The sequence below is a fragment of the Amblyomma americanum genome, chromosome 4 (assembly GCF_052857255.1).
Source record: "Amblyomma americanum isolate KBUSLIRL-KWMA chromosome 4, ASM5285725v1, whole genome shotgun sequence".
NCBI lineage: Eukaryota > Metazoa > Arthropoda > Arachnida > Ixodida > Ixodidae > Amblyomma > Amblyomma americanum.
Window position 1 is genome coordinate 50,781,080 of NC_135500.1, and position 26,407 is coordinate 50,807,486.

Sequence of the window (26,407 nt, forward strand, 5' to 3'; positions counted from 1 at the left end):
GATATCCCCGACGAAGCCCGCTTTTTGGAAGCAATTCATGACGGTGGAGGAGCTGACTTCTGCCCATGCCCCAAAAATGAATTGAACAGCCATCAGGAGCGAAATCTTAAAGTCTGGAGCGGGTCGGCATTCACGCACAGCAATGTCCAGGTTAAGAGCAAGCCTGCTCAACACACGCCGGCGATACAATGCCTTGAAGCACGCAATCGCGCCTGCGTCCATGGGCTGCAAGCCTGCAGTCGTGTTCGATGGCAGGAACAAAATTTTCACATGCGACAGGTTCTGGGCAGTCTGGTGTGCAGTACAGTTATCAAGGACCAACGCCACCTTCCTGCCTTCATGCTGCATCCGCTGATCGAACTCGCACAGCCACTCGCGGAAAAGTTCACACGTCATCCACGCTTTCTCATTATGACGGTAACGAACTGGAATCCTCGCAGCACCACGGAAACAGCGGGGATTCCTAGATTTTTCAATTACGAAGGCGGGGCACTTGTCGCTGCCGTCCATATTCGCACAGAGGAAAACAGTCGCCCACAATTTGCTCTGCTTGCCGCCCTTACAGGGATCGCCTTTGAGTGGATGCGTCTTCAACGGAAGCATTTAGAAGACTAGCCCGGTCTTGTCACCATTGTACAAGTCCCGGTCTGCATATGCTTCGCGGATGTACGACAGTGTTTCTTCCAACCACTTCCGTCTAGCGTCGACATTGAGCTACCCTGCCTCGCCCACGGCTGCCTTGTAGACGATTCCGTGCCTCTCCTTGAAGCGCTGATTCCAGCCACCACCAGGCTGGAAATCGGTGTTTTGAAGGAGATACGCAAAGTGCTTTGCCTTCTCCGCTAAAATCGGGCCACTAATTGGCAAGTTCATAGCACGTGCGCTAAGGAGCCACTGATACAGTTCCCCCTCCACGTCTTTGTAGGCACCATGCCGAATCCTCTTCCGGCCATCCTCCATAGCATGGCCAGCACTAGCATGGCATTCGTTTTCAGTCATCTTGAGCGCGTTGCGGATAATGGTTGAAACTGTTGGCTGTGACAGGCCGTACTTGCATACTAAGTTGCACACTTTTTCACTACCTCGGTGCTCCCTCAAAATGTTCCGCTTCGTTTCCAAAGATATTGCTGCTCGCTTTCTCTTCTGTGGCAGTTGATCCGGTAGAGCCACGCTGGCCGCGCTTCCTGAAGGAGAATCGTCCATTGTTGAACTCTGGGGAAGAATCCGATGGGCTTGCAGAACCAGCAGGACCGAGGCCGGTGATGGCAGATGAAAAAACCACGCTGGCAACGCACGTGCTTTGACATTGTATGCTGCCCTCGGAACATGTGCAGCTCGTGAAGAAGGAACCAAAGAAAGTGGGAACGATGGGGCAGCCCACGCTGAAATGCCGTTACGCGTGTTCAACGGGCGGCACACCCTCAGAAAGGACTTCTCCCCACGCGGATACAAAAGCAACAAAAGGAAGCGCCTCCCTACCCTCTTCACCTCTGCCTAGAGGAAAGTGCCCATCTTTTCTTCTCCTCCGAGTCATACAAGCTTCTCCGGCTCACCCCACGCGCCTCGCCTCGTATGCGTCGTCACGTGATCTTTTCGCAGCCGCTGTGGCCTCTGTGCGGGCGGCTCTGCATATGCGCGTGCGTTTTTTGTGCCGTAAGCGTAGTTTGGCTGGCGTGGTAGCTCCGTTTGAGAGTTTTTTCTTTTAGGGTTGGCTCCAAATGACTGCATTTAATTGTTATAGCCGACAATCTAGTCTGATAGCATTGTTATAAGCGGTTTATTTTACCATGGAACACATTGCAAAGGTGACGGTGCCGCGGCTGTCCATTGCTATATCCGATATATTGTTAAAAGCGGTATTGTTATAAGTGGGTTTGACTGTATCCGTGTAAGGGCCACACCAAAACTTTCCATCGCACGCCGTGGCCTCCGTGATCAGCTCTGGCTGCGAGAAACGGTGCACTTGATTGCGGAGGCGACACATGTGCACAGGAGCCTTCAGGTGCTGTCCACGGATGGCGCCAAAGGCCGTGGCTCATCATCATCATCATTGACAACATTTTCCTTCGCCGCGAGCTCCCGCTATTCATATCGGCATCAGTAACATAGCTCCAGCCTTGTGAATGCTTTTGTGGCTGTCAAATGCACGGCAGTTGTGGCAGCGTGTTCGTTCGCCGTAGTTGTGGCCTTTTTGTGCTGCCGCTAAGCGTTGCAGTTTTAGCACGATGGGCAAGCACCTTAAAAGCTACACGGCTGGGAGTTTGCTGTCAAATATGGCAAGCGTGCAGTGGGCAGGAAATTCGACGCGGCAGAGAAGTGCGTCTGATGATGGTGCAATCAAAAGGACGCTTTGAGGAACACAAGCTGCAAAAAGCGCGCTTTCCGAGGCAAACCGTAGAAGTTTTCCGAACTCGAAGAGCTGCTCTGCTAAGTGATAGAAGCAAGGAACAACATCTACGCATTAACAGTAGACATGCTGCGCAACTTCTAGTGGGGTGAGCGTGCACCAGAGCTCAGCACTAGCTCAGTCGGAATACTCCACGAGTGACGATTGGAGTGGATGTAGAATAAATGTCGGTCATTCCCTTATCGGCGTGTTTTCACTTAATTTTTTTTTTCTCACATTGCGTGTATGGGCCGCACCCCAAAAATTGGCCCTCAAATCCGAGAAAAAACTGCGGCCCTTACATGCGTTTATATGGTATCAGGTATCTGTAGTCCTTTAAGGGGTGATGGGGGATCAGATGGCAAAAATCGTGAGAAAAGTCGATTTTTGAAAAGTGCACTTTATGGTATCTTCAACACTCTTTCTATGTTGTACTGAAATATTTCACCCAAAAGTAAACTAAGCTGTCCAAATAAATTTATTTGTGAGCATCTACACGTAGACAGTGTGTACTAGTTTCAAATTTTCAGGCTTGTTTTCTCGAAAGTTTGCTTTGAGCTTATCACCTTGCTCGTGGAAAGCATAGCACAGCATTGGGAGCACAGATTTTAATCCAGTTTGTTTTGTTGTAATTGCTGAAATGTGCCTTACTTCAAGACAGTCTCCGATTTACTGTTTATGCTCACCATTTTTTATTCCACAATAATTGGAGCTTGATACATTCTAAACATAAAGAGAATGTGCATACTACGTCGTTTAGAACCGGAGCAGAGAAATAAAAAAAAAAAATTAGAACCTTGATATAAACCATACTTCTTAGTAACTACTAAAAACATTTAAAGACCCATAACCCATTTTGCGGTCATGCTAGGCTTTCCACGAGCAAGCAACATGTGACCAACATATAAACAATGATAAAATAAAAACTACTGAAGATATCGTCATGAAACTCTGTAGCTGTCTGTTTGATGCTATTTCAAACCAGTGAGCCAAATTTCATCATTAAGTAAAAAAATATAAAAGTTTGCTCCGATCCCCTCTGCCCCCCTTAAAGTAAAGACACATTTCTCTGCAGCTGCTGTTATGTGGCAGCAAACCTTGTATGTTATTAGCAGTTTTAGGTGGAACCTAAGCGCAGTGATGTGATTGCGTGCGAAAAGGCAATGCCTGCTACATGCTGCTATATTATACGACAAATTACGAGTAACCTAGCTGTGCCAGGCCTGCACCAAAACTCTATTTCCGAAAAAAATTCTCAGGTGCCATGTGTTATGCCACGTGTTGTAGAAGTACTTCTTGCTGGGCGAGATGGTGCATAGCTTTCTTGGTATGGCGTTGCGCACACGACGAGACGAACACAGGAAAGAGTAGGACGACAGAAAGAGCTCAAAAAGAGTGCTCTTTCTGTCGTCCTGCTCTTTCCTGTGTTCGTCTCGTCGTGTGCGCAATGCCATACCAAGAATGTTATGCCACCTTTGATTTAGGCAGCACTAGCGGAAAATGGTATTTCTCCGAGAATCCCTTCAACCTGTCCTTATAGCATATATGTGTGAGCGGGCATCCTTTCGGCTGGGCGCGTTGGCACACACGCATTGAAAACAGAAGTGAAATATTTACACGATTGTAGCTCGACTTGAATGTAAGTCGACCCCCCAAATCACATTTCCGAAAAATAAAAAAAAAAACTTCCGAGGTTTTTAAGCTTGGACTTGAATAGTTGAACGCGATAGCATTATCTAGCGGCTGCCTTTTATCGCCAGCCGCTATCAACTGCCACACGCAGGCACATTCCAAAGCAAAAATGCATTAGTCACTCGACTACTCGTCCACACTTGCGCCATGATCCTCACTAGCGCTGCCGTCATGATCGCTGCAGTGAAATCCCGCACTTCGCGAACGGCCACATCACAACATCGCATGGAACAGACAGCTGAAAATTTTCCTCACAGCAGCTGCCACACCTGTACCGCTCATTGCGAACGTCGAACTTGCGGCCCGGCGCGCGGCTGTTCGTTTCTGCAGCGTAAAGAATGGCAGCCATCTTGAATGTAGCTGCGAATGAGCGCCGGTCGCTTGCCAGACCTGTAGCACAAATGATGACTGACGAAGCTCTACATTAAAAACTTGTGAAACGCGGCCTCCAGTAGTCAAATGCGTCAGAGCCAAAGAGAAACTATGCGTGAATGGTGTCGGCTCTTCCGTCGGCTACCAACACTCCCTGGCACCGCTGCCGTTCCGAGTGGGGGTGCCGCCTGAATTGGAACAGCGGCCCTTCCATCAACTATCAACACTCCCTTGAGCGCCAAGTGAAACACTTGACCTTCCCGTAGAACGCGATTGCGTTATCAGGCCACCACTGCTTATCAACAACCGCAGTCAGCAGCCATGTGTTGCATGCCAGTTTGCTGCTTATCGATAACCGCCATCGGCTGCCGCCCGCGCACGCGGGGAGGGTATGCCAGTTCTGTGCGTTGACATAGGAGCTGCTCAAGGCCAGCACCAAGAGTGATGCCATGGAGCCACGCAGCAAAAATTAACCACGCTGTAGCATGCCTGATATCTCATTTGTCTCGCCTATATTTATAGAGTGATGCTTTCGTTTCGATCGTAAGTCGACCCCCCCACTTCGGATTTTCAAATTCTAAATATAGGTCGACTTACAATCGTGTAAATACAGTAGGCCTGCAGCAGGCAGGGATTTACTCTGGTCACCCCATGGTGCGGAAGGTACGGCAGAAATGCGCATGGCACAATTATTCACAAACAGTGCCTGTGTTTACTTTCACGTCCTTGCTTGGCTGAAGTGTGGAAACGGCATGCTACCCCGAAGTTCTCAGTGGCGTCGATTTTGGGGCATTCTTCATGGATTGGCGGGATAATTTTTTTTTACTCACATCGAACTGTTTCTCCGTTGCCCGGTTACTGTTCTTCAGTGCATATTCGATGGCATGCAACTTCAATTTTTCATCGTAGCCTCTCCTCGCAGGTAGTGTCATGTTGAGTAAGAAGACTGCACGACACGTGCAAAGCCATCAAAAGTTTCGAGAATTCGACACGACAGCATGCGCTGGCAGGACTTTGTGTTGCCGTCGCATTCATTCTTGATGTTGTGAGAATATGAGACTCTGGCCATAAGATAAAATGTTAAACACAGAGTTTTAGCATAGCATGATCCACATTCCACTACCGAGAACCGCATACGCGGTGAGCTATCTGCGCAGATGGCCCTGATGAGCGCTCACCTGCCACTGCACAGGTGAGCGAAAGCGGATGATTGTAGCTGATTGCACTGTGGTAAAATTCCTTTTCTCATTTACTCATCAATTTTCTTTTCAAACATAGTTACTAGGAACGACAAAAGATGAGGCATGATTGCGTATAATTTTTTTGCCCTGTATAAGCCGCACCTACAAAAAATCTTTAAAAATGCGACTTATACACCAGAAAATACGGTACATATCAGTGTGCCAAACACTCACTTTTCCGTGCCAAAAAGCACCTCTGGGTGCTCCAAGAGCTACTGCAAAGAGACTCCAGCCAATTACATCACCACTCTAAGTAGAACGTTGCTTTGCCAGCATGGGTGTGCCACCACATGTTGTGCAACGTCTGTGACTGTTTGGGGCACCCTTTTATCTGGTGTACTCTGTGAACCCTTCTTAGTGTGGAGCAATGAGAGCTTACACACTCCTTCTTCTTTGTGAAGTGCCACCCAGCCCCGCAGTGTTGTCTGCATGAATGCTGGCAAGACGAGAAGGGGTTGTATCTATTAGTTGGGAGAAGGTTTTGCTTTGATGGTTAAAATAGTGAATGCGTCCATTAGGCAAGTGAGCACGGTATTATATTCCCGTTCTACGCATCGTCACTCTGCAGTATTCTCTCATATAAGCCGCTCTTAAAGGGGTGGAGACACCAAATTTTGGTTGGCGTGTTCTTTGTTTCAAACGTTGCGTATTGCCCCAGGACGCGTGATACACGCTGCACAATCTATGAATGTGCGGTAAATAATTTTTTGCATTATTTATACTGAGCAGTTTCAGTTTCAGTTTCTGAGTGCCGGAGTGTGCCGTGACGTCACGATCAGGGAAGAGCAGCAACCCTGGTCACATGGGCCCCAAAAGTTGTGACGCATGTATTGTTGCATCATCTGCTCTCGTACACATGCTGTGCATAGCAGCGCATTTCGAAATCATGTGCCGACAAACTTGGTCGATACTGCAATATGCTGAAAAAAGCCAAGCTAGCAAGGAACGACACTTAGTCCTGAAACCAAGTGGCTCGCTTCGGCCGATCTCAATCGCCACACTGCGTGTGCCAACGTGGTTTCAGCGTTGTATTTCGCTTTGCCACGCCGACGCCGATGCTTGGCGGACGTCTGTGTCGTTGGCCCGTAGCTGACCCTGGTCACATTACAGCGACACGATGCCTCACTTTTCCTACCGACCAATACCCGTCTCTGTCTTCACTTCGTGCCGCCTGCGCAGCCGTGCTGCAAGACTGCTCAGGGTCCTGTGCCTGCTGATTATGATATCTGCTGCTAGTTTAGCAAACAGCCCATGTATTCGCTAAATGAATGCTTCCAGACAATTGTACGGGACTGAGCACTTACCGCACGGGTACGTAACTCCTCCAGGAATGCGGCCATGACGATGACTGCATCTCGGCGCTACTTTTGTTTATGTATATGCATCTATATACAGGCAGCAATTGCGCGTTAGTTCGGCATGAATTGCAAGCTGCGTTCTACTTAGGTTAAGCAAGCTCATCTCTTTTACGCCAGTTGTGGGTTTACTTGTTTGCACAGTGCGATAACTTTTCAAGAATCGCCGAAGAATGCGAGCAACAGACTGGGGAATGCTTCATAGCCAGGTTGTTGACAACGCATAGGACCGGGGGTTCCGACTCGTAACTGCCTTTTTACTTTTTCTGATGTGTCCAGTATTTGAATTTAAATTGGTTTATCTAGAGGTATGTTCGGCACCCATATGAGATTAACAAAATGGCTTAATTTGTTGCCCTCAAGCGAAGGTGATGACTGTAGCTGCCGCCGCGGTTGTCTGCATCATTGACCGACAGACTGGGTCACACCGCCTAGCAGCGGCGCTTCCCGCTTGATGTATTTGCGTCCTAAGATGTAAACAATCCTCGATTTCAGATCACTGTTGTCAAATCTACGTTCGATGACTATTTGCATTCACTAAACAATCGTTGACATTGCCTGTACGAACCCGGCAGACTCGCTAGGCCTATTCGTATTGCAGGTGAGCCGAAGGGTGACCAACTGAACATATGAAATGTGTAGTCGCTCGTTTCGCTTATTCGTATTACAGAGAAGGTGTAAACAAGAGAGTCATCGTCTCATCGATGTGAAGGTTTCGCTCGGCAGCCGATATAAGGTGCCGGGTGGTGCGTCAGCAACGTCATATCTGCCGATCAGCACATCGACCGCTGAGTCGCCGAAGCATCGCCTCGCTGATGTCGGGCGTTGGCGTTCATAGTACGTCACGTTAATGTGTTGTGATGTCACTGCTATTCACTGATATCGTTCCCAGGGCTCTACGTCACCACCTATAGCGCTAGCGATGGGCCTCGATTGTGAGGAAGAGCACTTAGTGACTCTTTGGAGCTCAATTAAAATATATTTTAAGCGCTTGTTGCATCCAATACTTCGCCGTGGGTGACCTTACATACAGAGGAAGCCCATAACAAGCTTACTATAGCCTCAAAATTTGGTGTCCCAACGCCTTTAAACAAGGTGTGGAATTATCAGTGCAAAGAAAGCCACGGCAAAACATGGATGTAGTCGATGGCCATTGGAAGCCTGCAGCGGACCTCACTTGCGTGTGTGAAAGCCTTCCAGTAGCATTTCATGGAATGAAGACGAGCAATTTGGTTGCTCATCATAAAAAATCTTAAAAGCAAGCAGGAGGGCCCAGGAAGAATGACCCAGTGTAATATTTTTTTTAAAAGATAGCAGAATTGAGTGGTTTCACGTCTTATGCTGAGCTGTTTGTTTAATTTCTGTGTAACTGTGGGTGATGGAAAGCAATTGGAATCCCTCCACAATAGAGGACCTCATACCCACTGCTAGCTTTGATGGTATCTAAAGGATTTTAAGCTTGGATGTTATCTAAAGGAAAGGATTTTCCTTTCCTAAGGAAAGAAAAATGATAGGTGTAATGTTAAGCGACAGGAAGAGAACAGAGTGGGCAAGGTAACACACGTGGGTTAATCACATCCTAGTCAAAACCAAGAAGAAGAAATGGGCTTGGGCAGGGCATGGAATACGAAGGCGAGATAACCGATGGTCATTAAAGGTGCACTAAAGAGTATTCTGAACTCTTCTTTTTACCACGAGAACTCTATCTACATGTTCCGAGCATACTTAGAAAATTCAAATTTCTGTCCTGTGCTGCCGATTTCCCTCATTTAAATGGGATTAAACGTCCCAGCTCCCGCCTTTTTTTTAATTTAACGCTGCAGGTAGGAGAAGTCAACCAACGCGTGGAGTGCCTTTCAGCTAGTCCCGTGGCCACTTCGCTTTCGCTTTTATTTTATTTTTTAGATTTCCATGAATAGTTTCAGTCGCAGACAACATAGCCACAAATTGGGCCCACAGAAATGAAAATATGCGTGGACTCTTAGATTTACGTATCACTCCGCCGATGGCAGAGCGGCAAGCCACCACGGAACTGGCTGAAAAGGCACTCCACATGTTGTTTGACTACTCCTGCCTTCCGTGTTGAGTTCAACAAAAGGTGGAGCCAGAACGTTCAATCTGTTTTAAATTAGGGATATCGGCCACACAGGGCAGTAAATTGAAGTTTCTAAGAATGCTCGGAACGTGTAGATCGAGTTCCCGCGGTAATATGACGAGTTCATATTCCTCTTTAGTGCACCTTTAAGGTAACGGACTGAATTCCAAGAGTAGGCAAGTGTAGCGAGGACGGAAGAAAGTTAGGTGGGCGAAGGAGATTAAAAACTTTGCGGGGATACGGTAGCCGCAGCTCGCAAAGGACAGGGTTAATTGGAGAGACATGGGAGAGGCCTTTGCCCTGTAGTGGGCATAGTCAGGCTGATGGTGATGACGGTGATGAAAGGAGTTGAGGTACTGAATTGTAATTGTGTGTTATTTCTTTTTAATGGTGCACAAGAGATTAGTAACTGTGGAGCTCCACGCGGAATTCTCCTATGCCTGCAAACAAGATGTAATTTCGCAGGTTGCCTTGTTTTAATAGCTGAACGGTGGCTATTTTGCGAGTGCTGAGCCCAGATGCGCGGGGGGTGTGGCTCAGCTGCACCTCGTCTGCCCTGTACCTGTCCCAGGTGGCAGGCACGCAGAGGGCGCTGCTGTCCCTTGGCCAGCACTGCCTCAGCTGCCTGGACGCTCAGACCCTGCGGGAGACATGCCTGGCCCTGGCCTCAGACTGTGGCTGCTACCTCACTGCCCTCCAGCTGCGCAGTGCAGGGTGCTTTGTTGACCTGGAGGCTGCTGAAGCCCTGGCCACCTACCTGGCCTCGGCAGTCGGCCTGAGGGAGCTGGACATGGAGCTGCCCAGGTCATCCCGCTGGCCGCATGCAGTCGTCAATGGCCTGGCCCAGAACAACAGCATCGAGAAGCTCACCATAAAAGGTGGGATGAGAGCAGGGATGCCCAAAATCACTGGGGGCACCTCCGGAATGTCTGTCAGTATCCTCTGCTCTTTCATTTTTGCTGAAGAGGTCTTCTTGGCTTAAAGGCTGTGCATATTTGCCATTCCGATCACTCCTTTCTCATTGGTATGGCTGACAGCCCTGGTTCCACCAGCTGCAGAGTTGACTTGATAATAGAGCACATACTCTGGGGCCAGGGTCTCGCATGCTAGGCTTCCCCAACCAGTTGGTTTCGGCTAGTGTGATAGCCAAAACCAATTTGTTGGGAAAGAAGCACGTGAGAACCTGGCCCCTGTACATACCCTGTATTTAATGCTGAGAGGCAATAGCCATAGGCTCCATGCAGGAGTAACCCCGGCGCCGGGGCGCCCCCTCGTGGCAGAAAGGGAGGACCACGAGGACCACGTGCTGCATAGACACTGCAAAGCTCCTAGGGCGTTTGCTATATTATTTGTTTGTCCTTTGTGTTGGTAGCATGTTGTGCTTGAGCATCGATTGCTGCATTGCAATGTGTAGTAACACATACATGGACTCACCAGGGACAGAGTTTTTTTGCCTTTCCACAAGCCTTATGCAGTGTAGCAATAGGAATACAGGATCACTCTCATCTGGCTGAGAAAGTAGGTCTCACCAATCCTCTATCAAACTTGCTCCAATGTTTGTTTTATTGTTAGGTTTATTCATGAATCATGGGTACTGCCGCCACGGTGGCTAAGTGGTTATGGCGCTCGGCTGCTGGCCCGAAAGCCACGGGTTCGATCCCGACCGTGGTGGTCGAATTTCTATGGAGGCGAAATTCTATAACCCCATGTACTGTGCGATATCAGTGCACGTTAAAAAACCCCAGGTGATCGAAATTTCCGGAGCCCTTCACTACGACATCTCTCATAGCCTGAGTCACTTTGGGACGTCAAACCCCCATAGACCAAACCAAACCAAATTATGGGTATTGTCAGGGTCTTTCTGTTGCTGTACCAAATACTGAGTTTTTCAGAGAAGCCCGCAGCATGTTTATTTATTTGTATATTTATTTATTATCGAGAACAGTAAGCAAACACCAAGAAACCTTTTTTCTTGATCAGTTCTGCTGTTAGCACAGCATCTGCAATGTGTTTGTTGTTTTCTTCTGTGTTCTTCTTCAGGTACACTGTGCACATGTGTCTGTATCCAGGTGTTTATTCTTTACCATTTAAATAAAATTTCTGTTGTTATTAATTTTGTTGTCTGCTGTCTTTCTTTGTGCTCTGACTGGTTGTGCTTCATACAAGCGAGAACTTCCATGTTCATCTGCATTGGCCAATAGGAAGGTTGTTTGAGCAAGCCTAAGAGTTGGCATTCATGCTATGGGAGAAGGATCAGTATGGCTGTCACTGTTGGTTCTCTGCCCAGCAGAGCCAGCAAACTTCAATGCAGAGTGAATGTTGAGCAGTTTCACTAGAAAACCTATTTTGTCAAATTTTCCTTGCTTATGGTGTCTGGGTGCTGTCTGCATCGCATTGTTTCTTTGGCGTGCAACAGGTGACTGACTGGTGTGACCAACTTTCTTTGCTCCTCTATGTACAATCATATCCGGTGTGTTTCAACACAGTCATCATCTGACTGCGTGACTTGAAAACTGGAGTTTTACTTTTGGTTTCCATTCATCACTTTTTGCTTTCTGATGCAGTCAGGTACGCATACTTTGAGAAGAGGTGGCATCTTGAGTCATGCAAAGTGACGTCTGAACATCACCCAGAAAAAAAAAAGCAGTGTGCCCACCTCATGTTCCAGCTGCTTGAAAACAGTTTTTTTGTGTCAGCTGTGGCTGAGGCGCGTTATACGGTCAGAGACCCATTTGTCTCAATTTTGGTTGTGACATTCCGTCACAGAAGCAAGGAATTTGGAAGGGTGAGCCTTGATCTAGCGCCTAGATAATGATGTAATGCCACTTCGCACAACATTTTGCATTGAAAGTGCTTTAGTGTCTCTACAATCTTGGCAAGAGTTTGGCTGCATAACTCTCTATATGTACAGTCTTGTGCAAAATTTTGGCCCAGATGAGTGCATTAAGTCATTGCTAACCTAAAGATTATTTGAATTTTCATAACACTTCCTCGGCACACTGTTGCTTTTTGAAGAGGAAGTAACTGAAAGAAGCATCTCAAGTTTTTTTATGCTTCTGCAAATTCCCAGTTGCAACAGATTGAGTCTCCCAAAGAGAAGCTGGTCCTCTGCATCCCAAGTCTTAGAGAGCAGCAGTGCACCTTCTTTTTTTCTTAACTGTTGCACCGAGTGGCTGAAACGGTAAAATAAAGCTTGGCAGTAATGGAACATTTCCTGGGTGATAGCCGTTGCACACCTCAGTTATACAGCTGCTCTGCGGCATAGCATAGGTACTACAGACACTGTGTGGTCACATAAAGCAGAATAAAATTTTATAGAGTGTCCTAAATACAGTAAAATCTCAATGATATGAATCTCACATAGCCGCAAAACAATTCGCATCCAAAATTCTTTATCATCTAAAATGAATAAAATTCATATGCAGAAACATGAGAAATGCTTTCATGCAGATCTGTTTGCGGCTGATAAGATTTATTTACAGTCATGTGGCCACAGCTCGCTACCCATGGTGCGTACAGCGTAACTGGTGATCATGACATAAGCTAAGCGCGGGCAGCAGTTAGTGTTCGAGAGTGTTGCTGTGGCTCATGCGTTTATGTCATCTGTAGTGGCACGGGAGAGATTGCTGAACATCTGAAATTCTGCACAATGTACAGAGTGCACTCCTGCCAGGTAATTTTGCAAATTTGTATTATCCCAAAGCCTATGGTTTCTGTGACTCCATTAGCGATTACCATAGTAAATACGTTGTAGGCAATGGACAGTAAGCTGATCGGTCTGTAATTTTTAAAGTCCTTGGTGTCTCTTTTCCTATGAATTAAGACAATATTTGCGATCATACACTATCAATCAGATGATAAAGAAATGCATAGAATATAACTAACCCCTGTATATAGCCTTCATTGATTACAAGAAAGCATTCGACTCAGTGGAAACCTCAGCAGTCATACAGGCATTGCGTAATCAGGGTGTAGAAGAGCCTTATATCAAAATACTGGAAGATATATATAGAACTGCACATCTACTATAGTCCTCCATAAAGTCAGCAGTCAGCAATAAAATTCCAATAAGGAAGGGCGTCAGGCAAGGAGATACGATCTCGCCAATGCTGTTCACCGGCTGTTTACAGGAGGTATTCCGAGGCCTGATTTGGGAACAGTTGGGGATAAGAGTTAATGGAGAATGCCTAAATAATCTGCGATTCGCTGATGACATTGCCTTGCTGAGTCACTCATGAGATGAATTGCAAAGCATGGTCAATGATTTAGACAGGCAGAGCAAAACAGTGGGTCTAAAAATTAACATGCAAAAAACCAAAGTAATGTTCTACAGTCTAGCAACGGAACAGCAGTTCACAATTGGCAGTGAGAGCCTGGAAGTTGTAAAGGAATACGTCTACTTAGGGCAGATAGTGGCAGCTTAACCGGATCATGAAAGGGCAATAACTAGAAGGATAAGAATGGGGTGGAGCGCATATCTCGGATCATGAATGGCAGTTTACCAATATCCCTCAAGAGGAAAGTGTACAACAGCATAATCTTACCGGTACTCACCTACGGGGCAGAAACGTGGAGGCTAACGAAAAGAGTTCAGCTTAAGTTAAGGACAACGCGGCGAGCCATGGAAAGAAAAATGATAGGTGTAACGTTAAGAGATCGGAAGCGGGCAGAGTGGGTGAGGGAACAAACACGGGTTAATGACATCCTAGTCGAAATCAAGAGAAAGAAATGGGCTTGGGCAGGACATGTAATGCGAAGGCAAGATAACCGCTGGTCCTTAAGGGTAACGGAGTGGATTCCAAGTGAAGGCAAGCGTAGAAAGGGGCGGCAGAAGGTTAGGTGGGTGGATGAGATTAAGAACTTCGCAGGCATAGGGTGGGCACAGCTGCCAAAGGACCGGGCTAATTGGAAAGACACGGTGGAGGCCTTCGCCCTGCAGTGGGTGTAGTCAGGCTGGTGATGGTGCTATCCCAAAACTTGTGTCAACCATGTTCGTACCGAGATTATGCTGTAACTGAAGTCATATCCCAGGGCACACCTCATCTATTTTTCATTTTGCATTGCCCAAACACTGCCATTACAGATAGAAATGTTTTGTGTCCTGTATATCATCTTCTGTGTTTCTTAATTTTATCACAAAAATATTTAAGAACTGTGCCGCTGTCAAATTTTTCTATGAATAACTTATTCGCTAAGTTATAGTTAGATATATATACTATAGTATGTGTTACACTTAACACACTTGAGAATAAGTTGTTTGAAGAAACAACATGAAGTAGGTCTTTTCCTAGCAGCGAGAAAAAGGCTAAGGAGCTGTGTTGAGTTAAGCTGAAAATAGGGCTAGTTAGTAGGCATTCATTGTAGCTGTGTTGAGTTAAGCTGAAAATAGGGCTAGTTAGTAGGCATTCATTGTAGGGGAACAACGTAACAGTGGCGGGATATATACAAGCACTTGTCTTGTATGTATCCCACCGCTGTTGCACTTCTCCTCTACAATAGCGAGCTACATATTTTCATGGAATGTCTAGATGCATCTGTGATTTTATGTTCCAAGCTTGATTTTGAAATGCCAATGTCTCCCTTATCATTCATTACTACTGGCATGGTCATAGTTCTTCATCATGCAGAATACATTGATTTTCTTTATGCCATAGAGCTTTGATATCATCACAGCATCACCCTCAGAAATAGGCTCTTCAAAAACCATGTTGACTTCACTTGTAGTTGTCATGCCTTGTCGAGATTCTTTGCTGTTGGTTGTGGCTGCTGCTGCTGCTGAGCTGTTGCTTCCACGTTGTTGAAACATGAAATGGACTGTGTGTTTTGTCTATGTTACCAAATTGACATGGCATACTAAGTGGGATGCAGAAGTCAACCAACTCTACTTGGAAACAGAAAGGAACAGCTCAAAGACTAGACAAGAAGAAAGGGATTGACACAAATGCTGGCTAGCACAGAGTTACTAGTTGGCGCTTGTGTTGGCTTTCGTCATCATCCCATCTTTGTACTGTTTCTTTCCATTGTGTTGAACCAGCCAGCCTGTAGCAGTGCCCTTGTGTGCCTAGTAAAGCTTATCCTGGGTGAAAGAAGACCATGTGGGCATCAGGAATGTTTTACTGAAGCAGTTTATGCTGCCTTCGCATCTTGCGCACAACTTGATACTTGTGGAGCAAGACAAACCTGTAGACATGGCCGCAGAAGACCACATTTTATGTCCACCTTCCGAACTTGAAAGTCCATTGTATTTTATGATGAGCATACATATTCCTGCCTACGTACGTATGTTGCCCTTAGGAAGAAAAACGTAGTGTTAGTGAAGACTGAATTTTGCACAACAGAAAAAGGGAAGATAAAGGGAGTAGACGTAGACAAGCGGTAGTGGACACAGAAGTAGACACAAGCATGCAGTATTGCAGATTTGTCGTTTGTCCTTTAAAGGGGCTCTGAAACACCTTCCGAAGAAAGCACATCAACTCGCTCAATCACTGCATTGTGTTGTCATTAAAACCTGAGCCAAATAACACACTTATACATGCAGCAGAGAACCCACAATTGCGCGAAAGTTGGCGAGCCCTTCTCGGCGACTTTCTCGTGCTCACACCCTCTTCCGTCACTCGCATCTACGTATACATGTTGAGAGGTGGCAACTGGTTAGATTCTTTCAGACGTTAGGCAGCTACCGTGGCTGCGGCCAATAAGCCGTGTAGCTTTGGTGGGTGAGGAAGCTCCGCCCCCTGAGGTGGGGCTGGCGGAGGAGCGCCGACCTTCTAGCGTGCAAAAACTGACGAGAGGAGAGGGAAAAGCGTGAATACTCGGAAATTCGAATTCTGACTACTGATAACTCAGCTTCTAACAAGCGCATTAGAAAATTTCTTGCTTGACAGTGTTCATGAAGAGGCGTGCCTTAACATACCAGGCATACTGTAGCTTTATTAGGGCCCCTTTCAGAGCCCCTCTAAGGGAAGCAAATGTTTGAAAATTTTAAACCTGACGGGACCCTTGTCTTAGAAAATATTCTTACTAATGAAGTCAAAATCATGCAATTTTCAGGGAACATATATTTTTTGTGTGCTCATTCTAAATATGTCAATTAACTTCATGTGAAAGAAGTCCTTATCCATTTATGTGCATGTCATTCAAGTCATTTGCAGAAACAATTGGAAAAATTTTCTTGCAGGGAACTTGCTGAAATGCATGCAATTGGTTTGTCTTGACATTAAGGAGTACAATAACGGTAAAATTATCATCTGAGTTACAGGGATTTGAAGTTGCCGCTTCAGAAATGGGAAGAAAAGTTGGCATCCCTGTTTCTGGAGTGGCGACTTAGAAACCTTATAACTCAAGTTGTATGGTAGGCAGGATGATATTTTTGCCCTTATTTCGCTCCTTGATGTCAAGGCTAAGCAATGGTATACATTTCAGTAGGTTCCCCGCAGCAAACTTGCTTGAAAGCTCTCTCCAATAACTTACATAACATATTGCAAAGTGCACAAGGACTTGTTATACATAAAATTAATTCACATATTTGGAATCAGCATACAAAAATACATGTTCACTGAAGATTTTATAACTGTAACTTCATTAATAAAGATTTTTTCTAAAGACCAGGGTCTCCCTCCAAAGGGAGTGTATAATAAAGTTACGGTATGCCTGGAATGTTCAAGTGCCCTGCTTCGCGAATATTGCACAGCAACAATTTTTTAATGCGGTTTTTAGAGGCTGAGATATTTGTAGTGAAAACTTTACTTATTTATTTATTTATTTATTGATACTGCAGGCCAATAAACTGGCCCTAGCAGGAGGGGCAATACAGTAAAAAGTGTGACAATGCAAAACAACAATAAACACTAACGAAAAATAATGCTGGGTGTAGCAGTGTTACTCAATGAATACGCTCTGGCACCAGCGCAATAACGAACAAAACATGAAGAGTGGCACATGTGAAATAACAAACAGGCGGGCAATTTTTACTCAGAACAACAGAACTGTTTCTGGGGGAAAAAAAAAAAAAAGGCATCACAAAGTGAAGGAGTTAGGAAAACATAACAGATTTTGAACACTGGTTTTGTTTCAGTTAGTTTATGGAAGAAAGATGTTTTTCCAGCTCTTCTGCAAAGTTTTGTGACTGCAATACATCGACAGGTATAGAATTCCATTCATGTATAGTACGCGGAAAGAAACTATTCATATGGGATTTTGTTTTAGAAAATATTGGCGTAAGTGAAAGGTTATGTCTGTGTCTTGTCTGGCGTGAACTTAGAGGTTTTACGCAATGAGGCTGCTGAAGTGCGCTTTTTCCATTTATAATGTTATGTAAAAATTGGAGACGACTTATCTTCCGCCTGTTTTCCAGCGTACTGATTTTATTTGCAAGCATTATTAAAGACGGAGAATCCTCTCTTTTATATTTACTAAAGATGAATCTGATAGCCTTCCTTGAACACGCTCTAAATTCATTATATTCTTTTTAGCATGAGGATCCCATACAACTGCTGCATACTCCAGTTTGGAACGGACAAATGTGTTGTATGCTAACATTTTGGTATTTGCAGGTGCATTTCTAAGTTTCCTTTTCTCAACTTGAATATCAGGTGTTTTCGTGCCTTTACCTCTTCTCTCATCACTCTTTGCGCGCTTGAAGGTTGGCGCATCTCCACCAGCCCCACCTCCGGGGCTGGAGCTTCCTGACCTGACGGAGCTAAGCGGCTTATGGTAGCTGCCTGACGTCTGAACTAATCTGACCAATAGCCACCTCTCACCTTGTCTACACAGGTGCGAGCGACTGGGGAGGGTGCGAGCATGAAAGTCTCTGCGAAGGGCTCGCCAACTTTCGTGCGTGATTGTGGGTTCTGCGCTGCGTGTAGGAGTGTATTATTTGACTCAGGTGTTCATGACAACACAATGCAGTGACTGACAGAGTTAGTGTGCTATCGTTGGAAGGTGCTTCAGAGCCCCTTTAACTTACTGTTTGGTGTATGATTACCTTAACCACTAATGCTTAATAAAACCCAAAACAACTGCAATCACCTCATCTGGAAAGCGATGCAAGGTAGAATGGCAGGCCACTGGTTGGGACCCTGAAGTAGATTTTATTTATGTAGATGACACTAATATTTTCTGTTCAGGCGATGATGTTAACAGTTTAGTCACTGCTGGAGAAGCCTTATTTCTGGTCTCATAGTAATGCATTACCAATCAACATGAAGAATAGTAAGGCTGAGTATTTTGGAGCAAAAAACAGCCAAGTTTCCGACTGTACGAGCTTACTCTTAAGTGGTAATCAAATTAGGATAGTCAGTGCATTTAAGATGTCGGGAGTTCTTTTCAGTGAACATATGCTTTGGGATAACCATATAGATTTGCTATGAATTAAATTAGCTCGAACTGTAGGAATAATCAGGAGATGCCAATGGATGCTTCCGGCCAAAGCTTATTCTGTATCATGCTCTATTCGAATTGCATGCCAGATATTGCCACTTGGTGTGTGTGGGGTAACACTACATACACTGATATCCAGAAACTTTTGACTTTACAAAAGCAGGCCCTCAGAGCTATAGCTAATGTAGATTACTTATCTTTTACACAGACATTATTTTCCAGGCACAGAATTGTGCCTATAAGTGTTCTATACGTGTTTCGGGTTCTACATATATTTATAAATCACCGTTTCATGACCAGGCCAATCATTTAATAAATATGTCTTACCTGCACGTTAACCCAGTACCCCAGATAGCAGGACACAATGAATACTGGCACGCACCACGTCCAAGAACAAATTACGGTTTGCAGTCTCTAAGATATGTCCTACCTCCTCCACTGAATAAGTTTACAAATGATTCCATTTGCTCCGTAACAGTCAATTACATCCGAAATCTGTTCCTTTAGTGTGTTGTTTTTGCTTGTCTATGCAGTGCACTGCGTAAAATTGTGAAACGTTTTGTTGTCTGTCCATTATCAGATGTTGATTTCTTACAGTTCTTTTTAATTGGTTGTTCATTTGTGAATGGCCATCAGGTCATTACAAGCAGCCAAGAGAGTTGACCATTGTATTTTTCTGTGCGCCGCCGCCGTGGCTGAGTGGTTACGACGCTCGGCTGCTGGCCCGAAAGACGCGGGTTCGAGCCCGGCCGCAGTGGTCGAATTTCGATGGAGGCGAAATTATAGAGGCCCATGTACTGTGTGATGTGAGTGCATGTTAAAGAACCCCAGGTAGTCGAAATTTCCGGAGCCCTTCACTACGGCATCTCTCCTAGCCCAAGTCACTTTGGGACGTTAAACCCCCATAAACCATAAACCATATTTTTTTGCGCGCAGAGTCTGCTTTTTCTTCTTTGGGGGTTGCCAATTTTTCTTTCAACCAAACTGCTATCGAAACAAAATAGGGGTTGGGAGCTTCGTCAAGCCGCAATAGCTGCTTTTTTTCGCTTCTCCTCAGCCATGTATTTGACTGAAAAAATAATCCCTGAACCCTGAGTTTTTATGATGTAAGGTGCAAGATTTTTGCAGATTGGAGGCACTTATAAAGTGGGAACACAGTACAGTGCTGGTATGGGGGTTTGTGTTGTGGCTGTGTGGTAGTAATATAACAGCCAGAAACATTGCGGCAGCAAGAAAGGTGTCAGTTGTAGATGCAAAGCAAGGGGGTGATGGCGATCCATTGCTGTAATTCACTACTACTCACTGTGCTAGCCGCCGTAGCTCTAACAGAGACAGATCTCTTGCTCCTCAGCATTAGTTGACCACATCTTAGTGGTTTTGTTCTATTGTTTGTTTTTCTTTGTTGTGTTGTTTTCTTGCTGGGTTCTTGTCACATATCCATATAACTAACCATCACAGCTAATAAAGTTCAGTGCCAATCCTGTGTCTATATTCTGTATTTCAAATTGTTTTGTGAACAAAGAAATATATATGTGAAGCTGCATTGCATATATAGGTTACTTTGGAGCTTGAGAATTTTCACTGTGCATGTCTCCAGAACACATTCAGCGTTTTGGAAGTGCAAATCTTTCATATTCGAAGAATCAAATAATTTAGGAAGAATATTGAAGGAAGTGAAGTTGAGCTTGGTGGTGGCAACTTTTTCATCACTTATAATTCTTTGATATGCATCTGTGTGTGCATTTAGGCTATGGGCACCACTTGTTTGTTATGCAGTTTCAGAGACTTGTGTGACATGAATGATGCCCTGGTCCCTTGACTGGCATGTATTCTGCCTGCAGCACGTAGCTGTACACATACAAGGGACCGTCGATAATTCAAACTCAAAGAACTTAAATGGCCAGGATACATGAACCGGAGCTTTGGTCCTGTCAGCTTGCAATGCATTCAATTGGACTAGATTTTTTGCTCCCATTCTAGTTAAAATTATTAGGGGCCAACACTTTCATGCTGTGAAAAGTGATGCGCTGTTTCAGACTTGAACCTTCTTGCTTTTTTCTTTTTGTTTGCTATTATAACCTTTGCACGTGGGCACCGCCCAGGCACCTTCACCAGGACAGATGTGGGCATCCTCTGCGACTGGTTGACCAGCAGTCGGCGTGTGCACAGCCTGGAGTTGTGGTCGAGCAGTGCCATCGCTGGGCTCCTAGTGGAGACGCTGGCCGAGGCACTGGAGGACAGCCACACCCTCACCTTCATCAAGGTGGTCGAGTGCTCGAAGAACAAGGCACCCTGGCAGAGAGTCAAGAACCTGGTCAGTGGCATTCCTCCCCTCATTTTGAAGTTGACGGCACAAATTCTGGTGTTCATGGGTTACAGTAAGGAAGGAGCAGCTAGGACGCTCTCTGGCTGTGCTCATCCCGACACTCGCTTTTATAGAGAGTGCTGTGCTGATGTTACTTGTCATGCCACTAGTGAATGGATGCCACATCCCTTCAACCTAATTTCCACAAATGCAAACCTGCTCTCTCGACGCATGCTGTGCTCACTTCCTGATGTCTTTTTCATCTTGCAGTTAGCATTAACGTTGACTTGAACTAAGGTGTGCGAAAAGCAGTACGCAGACATGACAAAGACATGTGATGAATGTGCTTCTTCTGTGACTGGGTACTGTCATCCGGACACATAAGTGTGAGTTTTTGCGGAGTAACAAAGCTAATTAGTACTGTTCTTCTGCCCATGGCTTAACCAGAGCACTGCTTGAAGCATTTATGGCCCATATATATTTTTGACATCGCGCTCAGTATTATCCTCTTGAAGCACTTGTCTGCTGTTCTCCAGGAGCTGCTGATTGGCTGTCATCTATGCAAGCCACCTTCTATTTTAGAGACCACACCTCATGCTTTCTTCGTGGATAGTTGTTTTATAAGGTTCCAGTTGAATCTGGGCAGCCAGGATTGTACTTGGTTCGCATATACCTGGCTGCTGTGTACACCGGTTAGAAGTATAAGGTTAATTTTTTTATTCATTAATTCATCAATTCTTCCATAGTACTTAAAGGCCCTAAACAGGGCATCGTGGATGAGTTTAAGAAAAAAAGAGAAAACTACACCTGGAACTGACCGATGAAAGAGATGAAACGCAACACAGTGCAATATTAAAACACTGCAGAAGAGGGAGATTGGGATTACAGTAGGCCAAAGTATAGAGAAAAATATATTTATAGCTGAAGCATAAAGCTAGAAACAGATGTAGCAGTACAGCGCAAAATGCAAGCGGCTTTTATTAGTTTTTATTACTTGACTTTTTATTACTCGTTAATTCAAACTTCAAGGGATTGGAAAAAATGTTTGAATTATCAAATGACCCCAAAAAAACAGTCAAGAACTGCTTGCATCATGGTAAATTTATTTGGTGAAAGGCTGGGCAATGGTTGCCTGATTTTGAGATGAGAACAGTGCGACTAAGGCTATTGTTACGTTTTGTCGGTAGCATTGAAGCAGAACTGCTCCAAAGTCATAAGGGCCAACTGCGTCCTTCACGGTACGATGCGGTGGAGCTTCACCGCTACCGCGTCACAGCTATTATAAGCGGTACCCTCGCATGTGAGGAGGCTTCACTGCACAAACTGCGAATGGCATGTGTCGAGTGCGCAGTTTTGGCACACTGGAAGAATGGAACCAAGCGAATGGAAGTGAAGGAAACTGCCCAGTGGCACTGAAGCGGCAAGGAAAAAAAAATGGGAAAGAAAACACAAGCGACGTGCCAATCAGTGTCCGAAACGGTGCTCAGCTGGATTAGGTTGGCTGGTATAGCTGCCTTCCCTACGGACTGACGCGAAGCTCAGAAAAGCAAAACCGAAACTAAGTGGGTGGGCTGTTCTCAGAAACGGGGCCATCAATTTGTCATCATGCCTGCCGTCGCGCACGCTTCAGAGGTGTGCAAGCAGCTGCAGTATGGAACTTGGGTTTTGAATAAGGCCGACGGGTAATTTGGACTCCAATAATTCGGACTTGTAGGATATTTTGGACCTTGATGAGGCACCGTCAATCACTCCATAGAAGCGTATACGTATTCGCGACGGATATTGAAGTCCGAAAGTTTGATTTTTTGGACTAATTTCAGTCGCCTGCAGGCCAAAATCGCCATCTTATCAGCTTTTCGCCGGCGCAAAAGGTGCCATCTTGGATTGAGGTGGATTTAAGCTGCAGTTGGATTGGCTTGACATACTTTCGGTACCTCATTGTTGCCAGTAGACGTCCCTGCAATCTCTGACACTTCGAGGTGGCAGCCAGGATTGTCATCGCCGTCAACTTGCTTTTGTCACCGACATTTTTGCAGGCTGTTATCGCTTGTCCCATACGTTAAAAATTGGTTGTTTGTGGAAGGAAATTGTGCAGGAGCTATTTCACATCTCGGCGGGAAGGGATAAAGGAGGAACTGAGAGTAGAAAGGAAGAAAGAGGTGCCGTAATAGAGGGCTCCGGAATAATTTCGACCAACTGGGGATCTTTAAAGGGACACTGAGGAGAAATTGAAGTTGGCTTGTATCGATAGAATACCAGCTCCTGATCACAAAAACGCCGCTCTTACTGAAAACAAAGCTCTTGTAAGGTAGAAGATAGCAAGAACCGAAATACAGGTATCGCCACCACAAGCCAATCTCGCAAGAACAAGCGTGGTGATGCCATAGGACCAGAGACGCCACCTTGGAGGAATTTTCCTTCCTACATGGTGCGTAAATCTCTGAGGCTGACAAAGGTAGGTTGCGCGGTTCAATATTGAAGTAGGTTTTGTTTTAAAACCAATAGTGCACTTTTATCACACAACAGGCAAACAAAAGACAACCTGAATGTTGGAAGCAAATAAAACCGATGCTTGGCGGCGCCACAGGCGGCCAGGAGCCAGGAGAGAGTCGATTTTTTATGGCGCTTCGCATCTATGAGCTTTGCGTGCCCCGTGGTTTTGTTTTTGACGCGCCTCGATTTACAAGTGCCGAACAGCAGAGGAGCTCCAAGTGCCGCTTCAAGTGCTGGTTAGCCTTTGAAGGAGCCTGTTAAGGCTTGTCAGATGATTGCAATGGTCGCTGAAAAACTATGATGGCACGATGGTTGGTGATCGTACAAGGCAGCACTTGTGTATTCGCACGCCCGCCCGGCGAAACGTTCCCGGCTGTGCCTGTCAACTTCAAACTACTTAACGGAAATCGTTTATTAGGGACAGTAGATAAGGTACAAGGCAGTTCAGAAAAATTGCTAATGGCCTAGCTGTGTTAGGCCAGGATATACCTAGCGAAAGCGCGGAGATTTCTGCATCAGAAGAGTGCATTCACTAGATGCGCCTTTATTGCTGCTTGTAACTTGAGCCGTCGTGGCGGACTAGTAGCGTCTCCGCCTCAAATGCCAAAGCCCCTGGTTCGATTCCGAACCTCGGCACAGGATTTCATTTCTTTTATTCAGTGGGTGGGCGGGGGGTTTCAGTGGCTCCCATAGATGCTGCCACCGAATTCGTTGGTTAGCGGTTAAGCGCAGGCTCTGTTAAGGCACGTTTATGCTGCGGCGTAACATGCGAGCGCGCGCTGCACGGAGACGTCACGTCGGTCAGAGCGAGACCCTCTATACTCCAACTGCACTTGACCGCCGACACGTTCGGCGGCTTCGGCGCACTATGACAGCACTGGCGGAGTGCTTCGAGCATGTCTCTATATCGCGCCGAGTGCGCCAGCCGCCGCCGGTCCTGCCAGACTGATTCGGCTCCACGGCGAGGTGCGCGTTGTGACGTAATTCAATATCTTCAGCAGTTGGGCGGAGCTGTTCTTTTCGAGCACGGCTAATTTAATCCATTCACAGTACATATCTGAAGGTACATGCAAGTGGGCGAGAGAGCCTGATCCAGTGGACCCGTTGGATCTAGCGGAAGCCGTTGAAGCGTCATGCGCCGGCTTTAGTTTGAAGCCGCCGACTTTAAACGCGACTGCCCTTGAGCACCCATCTGTTTTTTGTGGCAAAAAATAAATAAATAAATAACTTCGCCCTTGCAACCGTGGGACACCTCTACGCTGCCTGCTGCGCCGTGCAACCGCGCTGTTCTAGGAATCACAATCCGTTGGCCCCAAAGCCCCGGCCAGCGTCCGATGGGTGCAAGGCGCCGACCTTGTCCTGGCCCCTCGCGACTCCCCGCACTGGGGTTATGATATTTAGTTTGCAACAGCTGCTCACTGAGGAAGGGGGAAACGACCCGCCGGCACCTAACATAACCGTGCTCCCTCAAAAGCATCGCACGCTCTGTGGGGCTGAGGTCACTGAAATGCGGGCCGGAGTTTTTGCGAGAACTACGTCGTCGGGTTCGGGAACGGGATCCATCGTAACGCTGGCAAGACGCCGGTGGGAACATAAACGAAGCGACGGTAGCGACCCCTGATAGATGCCTTCAACGTGCGGCGGCGGTAGCTTTCATTTCGGTACCAGCTACACCGCACCGATAGCCGCCAGAAATCACGGAGTCTCTGTTTACGTCACGTTTCATGTCACTCCGTCCTGTGACGTCATAAGAGTTCTCCGTGTCGTCATAAGAGTTCTCGAGTTTGAATCGGAGCGGCGGGAAAAACTTTTTCAACTTCGAATTCAAAGTTCTTTGAAATAAATGCATCTTTCGCTCCCGGACAAGCGGCAACAAAGCCATGAAATGCCGAACTATCAGATTTTGCTAACAAAAAAATTTTGATAGGGTTCTCCTCAGTGTCCCTTTAACGTGCAGTGATATCGCACACCAAATGGGCACCTTTGCGTTTCGCCTCCATCGAAACGCGGCCACTGCAGTCGAGTTCCAATCCTGGTACTCCGGGTCAGTAGCTGAGTGCCCTAACCACTGAGCCACCGTGTTGGGTCTCATATGTTCACCGTTCGCCTTTTCATCACTTGTGTTTCTCTGATCGCGTTGACCGAGTGGCGCTCAGTTTTCATGAAGTTACATCCGTTCGCCGTTTTGTAATTGCGTCCGGCGGTTCCGCCGCTTTGAATGAAAAGTGCCTTATCTTTGCGTGTGTTTGACGAGCGGTGTGGTGCACACTTGGGTTGTGGACAACATGGCCCCGCCGGGTCCATCAAAGAAGTGCGGGAAGTATTCCAACTAAATGCGATGACCTTGCTGTCTAGCATGTACAACGAAAGCACAATTTTGGTGCAAATACAGGTGCAAATCGTCGCCAATAAGAGAAATTTTCCGCAAGGTAAAATCAGTGACATTTTTAAGCCGATTTCATTTCAATAAAGTGATCTTTGGTACTTCACGGATTTTTCGGACTGTTCGATTACTGTAAAAACCCGCGTATAATACGAGGTGAAATTTTAAAGAGGCGAAATAGAAAAAAAAATTTATCCGCATATAATGCGGGTAAGGTAAGCCAGGTAAGCACGAAGAAAGACATTTATTGAAATTTGACACCGCACTTCAATCGTTCTCATCTTCAGCAGCGCTTTCCTCGGAGATTTCTTTGTCCGAGAAATCATTCCGTTGGCACTCATCTTCTGTGCCATCGAGGGCGTTCGATATGCTACACTTTTTGAAAGACCGACGCACAAGGTCCGCAGGAATGCTCACCCACGCGTCCACAATCCACTTGCACAGCGTGGCTGGCGATGCCCGCTTCAGCCGCCCAGTCGGCGTCACCGCAGGCTCACCTGAGCGCATCACTCTGTGTAGCACCTCTTGACCGTGTCCTTGAAAGGTTTGTTTACGCAAGCGTCAAGTGGCTGCAGCTGGGAAGTCATTCCGCCTGGGATGACGACAAGTTCAGTGCCGCAATCGCGTAATACTCTCTTTACCGAGTCGGCCAAATAGCAGCGAAACGCGTCCAGCACGAGGATCGACGGAAAGGACAATAGTGCACC

General features: G+C 46.1%; 1 protein-coding gene across 2 annotated transcripts in view; it reads left to right on the forward strand.

The window, feature by feature from the left end:
- LOC144127943 (uncharacterized) overlaps nucleotides 1-26,407 on the forward strand; it is a 134,633-nt gene that overhangs the window by 58,758 nt on the left and 49,468 nt on the right. For both annotated transcript variants that reach the window (XM_077660959.1, XM_077660960.1), the window contains 2 exons: nucleotides 9,682-10,019; nucleotides 20,622-20,833. In XM_077660959.1, coding sequence (XP_077517085.1) covers nucleotides 9,682-10,019; nucleotides 20,622-20,833 — 550 coding nt within the window. The remainder of the gene's footprint in view (nucleotides 1-9,681; nucleotides 10,020-20,621; nucleotides 20,834-26,407) is intronic.